A 9,265-nucleotide genomic window follows, 5' to 3' on the forward strand; every position below is an offset into this window, starting at 1 on the left:
CCTGCATTGCAGGCAGATTCTCTACCTACTGTCTGAGTGACCAGAGAAGCCTAAATTTGTTCAGAGCATTTCCTTATCATTCTTTCAATGTCTTCAGGATTCATAGTGATAAAGCTATTTCATTCACGATATTGGTAATCTGTGTCTTCTCTTTTTTCTTTATCATTCTTGTTAGTGGTTTGTCTATTTTATTGAATTTTTCAAAGAACCAGTCTTTGTTTCATTGATTTCCTCTATTGATTTTGTTTTGACTTTAATTGATGTCTGTTCTTTTATTTTCTTTGGCTTGCTTTGGGTTTACTTTGTTCTATTTCTAGGTTATTCTAAGGTGGGAGTTTAGATGATTGATTTGAGATTTTTCTCTTTTTCAGTTCAGTTCAGTTCAGTCACTCAGTCATATCCGACTCTGCGACCCCATGAATCGCAGCACGCCAGGCCTCCCTGTCCATCACCAACTCCCGGAGTTCACTCAGACTCATGTCCATCGAGTCAGTGATGCCATCCAGCCATCTCATCCTCTGTCATCCCCTTCTCCTCCTTCCCCCAATCCCTCCCAGCATCAGAGTATTTTCCAATGGGTCAACTGTTTGCATGAGGTGGCTAAAGTACTGGAGTTTCAGCTTTAGCATCATTCCTTCCAAAGAAATCCCAGGGCTGATCTCCTTCAGAATGGACTGGTTGGATCTCCTTGCAGTCCAAGGGACTCTCAAGAGTCTTCTCTAACACCACAACTCAAAAGCATCAATTCTTCGATGCTCAGCCTTCTTCACAGTCCAACTCTCACAACCACACGTGACCACTGGAAAAACCATAGCCTTGACTAGACGGACCTTAGTCGGCAAAGTAATGTCTCTGCTTTTGAATATGCTGTCTAGGTTGGTCATAACTTTTCTTCCAAGGAGTAAGCATCTTTAATTTCCCTCTTAGCACTGTTTTAGCTGTGACCCACAAATTTGACATTTTATTTCAATTAAATTTAATGTATTTTAATTTTTTTCCTTTAAGACATGGACTTAGGAATTGTTTAGAATTGTTTTGATTAATTTCTAAGTGCTGGAGATTTTTCTTTTATCATTGTCGTTGATTTCTAGTTTGATTCCATTGTGGTCAGAGAACACATTTTGTATGATGTCAATAATTTAAATGTCTTGAGTGTATTTCATGGACCAGCATATGTTCTCTCTTGATATCTGTTCCATGGGCACTGGAAGAGAATCTGTGTTCTGCTGCTGCTGTGTGGGCTTTCCTATAGCTGTTGATGAGATCTTGTTAGTTGACAGTGTTAAGTTTTTCTGTATCCTTGTTGATTTTCTTTTTAGAAGTTCTATCAGTTGTTGGGAGAAAGGTATTCAAGTCTCTGGCTACAACTGTGATTTTTTTTTCCTTTTCCAGGTCTATTGGCTTCTGCTTCATGTATTTCGTATTTCTGTTGTTTATGTATATGTGTTATGATAGTCGCTCAGTCATATCTGACTCTCTGCAATGCCATGGACTGTAGCCCACCAGGCTCCTCTGTCCATGGGATTTTCCAGGCAAGAATGCTGGAGTGGGTTGTCATTTTCTTCTCCATTCCATATATAGTAGTATGTATATGTCAATCACAATCTCCCAATTTAGCCTCCTCTCCCTTTATACCCTGGTAACCATAAGTTTGTTTCTACATCTGTGGCTCTCATTCTGTTTTATAAATACATTCATTTATACCCTTTAAACTGAATTGTTTGCCTTTAGTAAAATTTTATGTATACAGGTTTAGAACTATGTCTTCTCAGTGGGTTGACTCGTGTAAGTTTACATTTTTCCCTGTTTATGGTAGTTTTTTGCTCTGAAGTGTGCTTGATCTTGTATTAATAGAGCCACTGGTTTGCAAATATTTTCTCCCAGTCTGTGGCTTACTTTCTTATTCTCTTCATCAAGATTTTTTTTTCTTCTTTTCTTTAGTTTCAGAAATTTGACTATGGTATGTCTTATGGGTTTACTCTTTTGCAAGGGTTCACTCAACTTTTTGAATATGTAGGGTTAGCTCTTTACCAAATCTGGAAAGTTTTCAGCCATTGTTACCCTGAGCACTTTTTCAGTCCTACCTTTTCTGTGCTCCTTCTGGGAACACACCATGAATGTTAGAACTTCTGTTACACTTCCACAGGTCCATGAGGCTTTAACTTTTTTGTAATTTTCTGTTTCTCAGATTTGGTAATTTTTATTTCTTACAGTTCACTGATTCTTTCTTATGTTCCCTCCATTCTATGGTTTAGCTCATCCCCCAGCCTTTTATTTTTGTAAATGTATTTTTCAGCTCTAAAATTTCCATTTGGTTCTTCTTTATACCGTGTGTGTTTTTTGGTTGAGATTTTCTGTTTGCCAAACAGTTTTTTGTTTGTTTCAAGTGTGTTCAGAGTTGCTTGTTGAAGCATTTTATCATGAGTGATTTAAGATCTTTTGCAGGTATTTCTAACATTGTTATCCTCATTTCCTGTTGTTGTTCAGCCACTCAGTTGTGTCCGACTCTACAGGTCATGGACTGCAGCACTCCAGGCTTCCCTGTCTTTCACTAACTCCAAGAGTTTGCTTAAACTCACGTCCACTGAATCGGTGATGTCATCCAACCATCTCACACTCTGTTGTCCCTTCTCCTACCTTCAATCTTTCCCAGCATTAGGGTCTTTTCCAATGAGTCAGTTCTTCACATCAGATGGCCAAAGAATTGGAGCTTCAGCTTCAGCATCAGTCCTTCCAATGAATATTCAGGGTTGATTTCCTTTAGGATTGACTGGTTTGATCTCCCTGGACTCTCAAGAGTCTTCTCCAGCACTACAGTTTGAAAGCATCAGTTCTTCAGCACTCAGCCTTCTTTAGGAGAAGGCAATGGCACCCCACTCCAGTACCCTTGCCTGGAAAATCCCATGGATGAAGGAGCCTGGTAGGCTGCAGTCCATGGGGTTGCTAAGAGTCGGGCTCGACTGAGCGACTTCACTTTCACTTTTCACTTTAATGCATTGGAGAAGGAAATGGCAACCCACTCCAGTACTCTTGCCTGGAGAATCCTAGGGACAGGGGAGCCTGGTGGGCTGCCGTCTATGGGGTCACCCAGAGTTGGACATGACTGAAGCGACTTAGCAGCAGCAGCAGCAGCAGCCTTCTTTATGGTCCAATTCTCACATCCATACATGAGTACTGGAAAAAACATTGCTTTGACTACACAGACCTTTGATGGCAAAGTGATGTCTCTGCTTTTTGATGTGCTGTCTAGGTTGGTCATAGCTTTTCTTCCAAGGAGCAAGCCTTTTAATTTTGTGGCTACAGTCACCGTCTGCAGTGATTTTGGAGCCCGAGAAAATAGAGTCTGTCACTGTTTCCATTTTTCCACCATCTATTGGCACCTATTGTCTTTTTCATTCAGTTCAAGATATTCTTGGTTCTTAGAATGAAATGTGATTTTGAATTGAAACCTGGGCATTTTGTGTATTATTTAAGGCTGGATCTTCTGTTTTATCTGGCTTCCTTTCATACTGCTCTAGAAAGGGAAGGAGGTTGAGGCCTCATTATTGCCGGGCAGGGGTGTAAGTCCAGTTCCCCACTCCACCTCCATTGCCACCTGAGGAGGGGAAGGAGTACTCTTTATCTCTGCTGAGTGGAGGTGGGGGTGTTGGCTCCCTTCTAGGCATCCATTGATACTTTCTTGGCTAGAAGGGCTAAGAATGCCTCATTGCTACTCTCCACATGACATCTACTGATACCAAGGAGCTGTTCCTGCTGGAGAGTGATAAAAGTCCTGTCCATTAGGCTTTATTGGATACTACTCAGTAGGGAGAGCGGAGGAGGCAATGGCACCCCACTCCAGTACTCTTGCCTGGAAAATCCCATGGACGGAGGAGCCTGGTGGGCTGCAGTCCATGGGGTCACTAAGAATCGGACACGACTGAGCGACTTCACTTTCACTTTTCACTTTCATGCATTGGAGAAAGAAATGGCAACCCACTCCAGTGTTCTTGCCTGGAGAATCCCAGGGACGAGGGAGCCTGGTGGGCTGCCGTCTATGGGGTCACACAGAGTTGGACACGACTGAAGCGACTTAGCAGCAGCAGCAGCAGCAGTAGGGAGAGAGAGAGGCCCCCTGTTACTGTGTCATGGTGGTGGTGGTGGCAGTAGTGGTTGAAAGTCTAGGCTCGTCAAGTGGTCTTCAATGACACTGCCAGAGTGAGGAGCTCCTTGTCACAGCCTGGTGAGGGTGACAGTCTAGGCTCCTCAGTGGGTGTTGGGAGCTTGGGTAAGCATGGGGTCAATATGTGTGTGTGTGTATTTTAAAAAGGAAGAATAGAGAAAAGTAAATACTTCATCTTCTGTCTGCTTTATTCTGTATTGACTATTTCTACAAGTAATATTCATAAAGAATTGGATAAAAGAATGAAAATCTGTATTTCAATGAGCAAAGAACATTAGTAGGGTAACGGCATGGGATATGGATGTGGGGTCAAAATATCCTGCTTAATGGCTTTTATCTTGACTGGTAAGCATGGGTATAAAGAATTCTAAGAAAATGACCCTGGCCTTAAGTAGCATTCAATCCAGCTTGGAAGCCAAGATGCAGATTGCAAAATGGGTATGCCAACAAAGCAGCAACTTCTAAGTGCTCAATAAGCCATAAGCTGAACATCTTGTCAAAGGCTGATTCTGAGAAGGAGCAGCCAGGGAGGTCCCATATTTCATACAAGAGGCAGGTTGTGAGCTAAGCTCAGAAAAATCAGACTTGGATATGATAGGAGGAGGCAGCTGGTGAGAAGGCATTGAAATAGGGAGAATGGAATTGACAAAAACAGAAAGCCAGCAGTATAAAAAACTATATTTAATTACTTTGGGTATATTAGCTTCTGGACACTATGCCAGATACCTTATATTATTGTACGTGATCATCCTTCACTACGTCCCCTTTGAAGTACAAATTATCATCCTTTTTTACAGATAAGGAAACTGAGGCCCAGGAAGGTAACTTCCCCAAAGTCACAAACCTATGTCAAGATGCAGAGTTAGATTCTGAGACATTTTAAGCTCTTTCCTAGAATGCTGGGAATGTGCACAGCATTTGGCTGGAACAGCACTAGCTTGGGTGACAAGAGGAGAACGATAAGATTGAAAATTGAAGCAACATGTGCCAACAAAGGAATGAGAGCCTGAGCAGGCCCTCTTTGGGGACAGCAGGCAGAGGGGAGCTATGACAGGGAAGGGGGCCCAGTTTCCATCATGTAAGATGGGAATATGGCTCTCACACTGCCCTTTGTTGTTTTTTTCTAAATTGCATTTAAAAAACAAAGCAAAACTGTTTTCTCTGGTCATGACTGGGGTATGAGAGATGTTAGTTCCCCAACCAGGGATCAAACATGCACCCCCTGCATTGGTGATGTGGAACCCTAACTGCTGGACCACCAGGGAAGCCCCTCACAATGACCTTTGAATAAAACCCCTTGCCAGGTCACCTTTCATGTCATTTCAAAAATACTAAGATGACAAAAGTCTTCCAGTGAGACTTATTCTTTCTCACTCTCTCTCTCTCTCGAAAGACAAATGTTATTTACAGAACACTTTTATAGAATTTTTTGATTGAGACTTTGAGATATGATGGGTTAAATTCTACTTAGCTTCTGGCTCTTAGTTTTTAAACTGTCAAGCTCCTGAATCATGTTTAGTCACTCATTCAGAGCCTGGTTAGGTTAATTAGACACAGTGTGGGTAGACAGAATGACATCACATACCTCCTTCGGAAGAGACAAAGGAGAAATAAAGGAGAAGAGGAGGATTCTAATAGATATGAGGGAAGAGGAGGATTCTAATAGACACAGGGGAAGAGGAGGATTCTAACAGAATTTTGCTCCAAAAGACTAGAGGAGACTGACCAAAAAGGGGGGGAAAATTGGATCCAAAGATTCCACTGAACTCTTGAACGTGTCTGTGGTGGTGTAATCACTAGTGCTAAAGGCATTATAAACACTTTCTATTAACACGGGAAAGGAAGGCCAAAAAAGTACCATCTGAGAGGAGCCATAGAAAGCTGTTGCCAAAAATATTTCACAGAATGTCAATTCCATGGAAGGATCCAAGAGAAAAAAAAGTTCCATGGTTTGTGAAAAACTCTAGGTTAATCAAATGTGTCTTTACTGCAAGACTTTTCAGAGCCTTTAAAATTTTCAGCTGTGTTATGAACTCCCAAGAGGGGATGTAGTATGCTGTGTTCCCCAATATACTTATTGACAGGAATTCCCCCCATGCTTCCCCACCTCACTTTGTTCTTGGAGATTTCCTATGACAAATACTTCACACTTTGCCCTTTCATAAGTTCTGGGACAGGGAAAGACTGAAGCTATGGCACAGAACTCTATTCCCCACTGTAGACTTTTTCTTTGGTTCCTCAAAATGTGTCTGACATTCATACGCTTCTGAGATTACCTGAGAGCGAAATGAGTATTTTCTATTTAAAGCCAAATGTACAAAGGCAAGTAATTTTCTTGAAACTTGGAAATGTTTATCCCACCCTCTCAACCTTCCCAATGAATCAATAAACTAGTTCATGAGAGAAAGTTGCTGCTATTTTATGTGCTTTTTAAAAATCAATGCTCAGTCATAATCAAATTAGAAAATGAATCACATGGCCAGATCTCTGTCTAGCCACCTAGGCTGGAAGCTGTTTGTCATCAGGTTCTCAGTAGCCCCCTCTCTGCTGCCCGGCTGGGACCTGGGCCTCCTGGGTCATCCGATCAAATAAGTTGTTGCCAAGTGTTCTCACGTCATCTGTCCTGGAGGCCCTGGAGATCTTCTGGAATTCCTCGAAGGTCGCATCTTTCTCTCGCAAGATCTGCTCCATCCTCTGCTCCTGTCTCCGAATGGCTTCCTTGATGCCCTCAATGTGGCATCTTTCCTCCTTCTCGGCTTTCAGCTTCAGGATGTGATGATTCTTCTCCCGTAGGATGTTGAGCTCCCGAATGTGGTGCGCCTTGTCCCTTACGTTCTTGTGGACCTGGCTCCGGGTCTGCAGGATCTTCTGGTCCGCCAGCTCCTCCAGCAGCGACTTCTGCTCCTTTCTCTGCTCCTGGGACTCTTCAGCCCACCTCTTCACCTGCTGGAACCGCTCCTCCTCCTTCTGGACTTTGTCCTTCAGCTCTCTGTGGGGCTCCTTCATCTGGCCCTCGGGCATCTCTTGGGACCATTGGGAGCTCTGTTCCAGGGACAGCTTCCTGAGGAGCTCCTCAGCCTTGGCCTGGCAGTCCATGAGGACCTTCCTGGCCTGGTAATTGACTAGAGAGCTGAGACTGGTCTCCTGGATCTTTTTCTGGCCCTTGGTGGGGTGAACATGCTTCTTTAGACAGGCCTGCGCCAGCCTCTTCTGCAGCTGCAGGCTGTTGCGCGCCTGCAGGTCCCGCAGCATCCTCTCTGGCAGGCGTTGCACCTGGCGCTGCTTCTCTGGCTCCGTCTCGGGTTCGGAGGCGGCCCCCTCCAGCTTCTCCTGGCGCTGCTTCTCCTGGTCCTCCAGCGGTGCCTTCCACCCGCTGCTCTCCTGCTGGATCGTGTTGGTGGCTCGTCTGTCCCGCCGCCGGACTCGCAGCTCCCGGTTCAGACGAGCCTTGCGCTGCTCCTTGTCCTGCTGCCACTGCTCTTGGCTCTGCTGCAGCAGCAGCTTGCGCTCCCTCTCCAGGGTCAACTGGACCTTCTGGTCGGAGCGCTTCAGCTCCTCCCAGGCTATGGCCGCCTGCTGCTGCAGCTCCCGCATCCTCTGGGCCTTTTTGAGCCGGCTCAGCACCAGGGCCACGATCTTCTGGTCCCTGGAGGATATTACTGCCTCTTCCAACTTGTTCTTGAGGACCTGGGTGTGCTGCTTCTGCATCTCCTTGCTGGAAACTAGGGACTGGGAAAGCTGGCTGGTTAATGACTCCACCGGATCGTTGCTGTGTCTTTTCTGGATGTGCATGCAACCTGACTGCGTCCCAAACTCTCTGGAGGACACAGAAGACTTCTCCGTGTGAACTGAGGAAAGGGACCAGGGACGTAGACCCCTACCGACCGGCACTGCCCACTGGTCTCCGCTCTGCGCCTTTTCTTCCTCAAAGGCTCGGTTCGCGGGAGTGTAAGCTCCCTGCGAGTAAGGAGGGGGCGAATCTCCCCGGGCAGGAGGGTAGTGCTGGCCGTGCTGAGGCTGGGGCTCCAGCTGCCAGGCCGGGCTGTGCCGGCTGCCTCCCTGCTCCTGGGGCTTGGTCCTTGTCTCCCGCCAGGCATCCTCCAGGCGCCGGCTGCGGGGTCGGGGCTTCCTGACACGGTCTAGTAATCTCCGGGTCACGTCGGTCAGGCTGCGACTTTCCTGCGGCGAGTCGGAGTACCGGCGCCGGCTGGGCCGAGGGTTGGCTGAGCAGAGCAGGTGAGGCCAGGGTGCGGTGGCCTCGCTCTCCTCGCCTGGTGTCCGGGCCCAGGAGCACAGGCCCGATTCGGTCCGCGGCCCCGACCCGTCCAGCTGAGCCAAGGATGCGCTCTCCTCGCTGGGCGGCGGAGGCTCCCAGACGGCCGAGTGGGGCCGCGGGGAGAGGCGGCCGAAGTCCTCCATTCTCCTCCCTGCGCGCCCAGCGTCTGAATCCGGGTTCCGGGTCCCGGCGGGAGCGCTGCTGAGACCCGCCCCGCCCTCCGATCCCGGGGTCCCGGCCGCTGTGACGCTCAGGCCACTTCACAATGCTTCCGGCGCCACCCGGCCGCTGCAGCCCTCAGCCCTCGCCCACCCTGGCCTTCCTAGCACCCCGCGCAGCGAGAGGCGGGAAGGCACCTGGAGGCTGGGAGAGGGCGTGTGGTAGGGGGGCTGTAGAAAGTTCGGGTCACCCTAAAGATGAGGGTGCGTAGTGAACCCCCACCTGTGTTGCAGGCAGGGATTTGAACTCGCATTTGTACATCTTAAAGTAGCAGAATTTTAAAAGAACACAGGTAAAGGCATTGCCCCCAGGATAGAATGTGGCCTGGAAGTGTGGGGTGGGGAGTCCTTTAGTCACAGGTCCCTACCACAGTGCACCTCTGCAGTGTAGGCAAAGTCGAGGCACATTAATTTACATGCACCATCCTTTTGCCCTTATAACTTAGCAAGCCCAAGGATATTTTTTTAAACTTTTAGAGGACAGAAAACAAAACAAACGCACACTAGTGTTTCCTCCTAATACAGCAATTACTGCTTTTGTCAAAATAGGAATGTTAGGTGTATATTTCTGAAATAGCATTGGTGGACACCATGGCAAATCACTTTATT

The 9,265-nt window shown here is 46.8% G+C and overlaps 1 protein-coding gene across 1 annotated transcript; it reads right to left on the reverse strand.

The window, feature by feature from the left end:
* Positions 1-6,691: 6,691 nt before the first annotated feature.
* CCDC185 (coiled-coil domain containing 185) lies at positions 6,692-8,581 on the reverse strand. Its single transcript, XM_040263705.1, has one exon. It carries the CDS (start codon positions 8,579-8,581, stop codon positions 6,692-6,694), a length of 1,890 nt encoding a protein of 629 aa, XP_040119639.1.
* Between the last annotated feature and the right edge of the window lie 684 nt (positions 8,582-9,265).

This window comes from Oryx dammah, unplaced genomic scaffold (assembly GCF_014754425.2).
Source record: "Oryx dammah isolate SB20612 unplaced genomic scaffold, SCBI_Odam_1.1 HiC_scaffold_21, whole genome shotgun sequence".
NCBI lineage: Eukaryota > Metazoa > Chordata > Mammalia > Artiodactyla > Bovidae > Oryx > Oryx dammah.

Coding starts and splice junctions, on each gene's coding strand:
- CCDC185 (XM_040263705.1), bottom strand. CDS start 8,581: ATGGAGGACTTCGGCCGCCTCTCCCCGCGGCCCCACTCGGCCGTCTGG.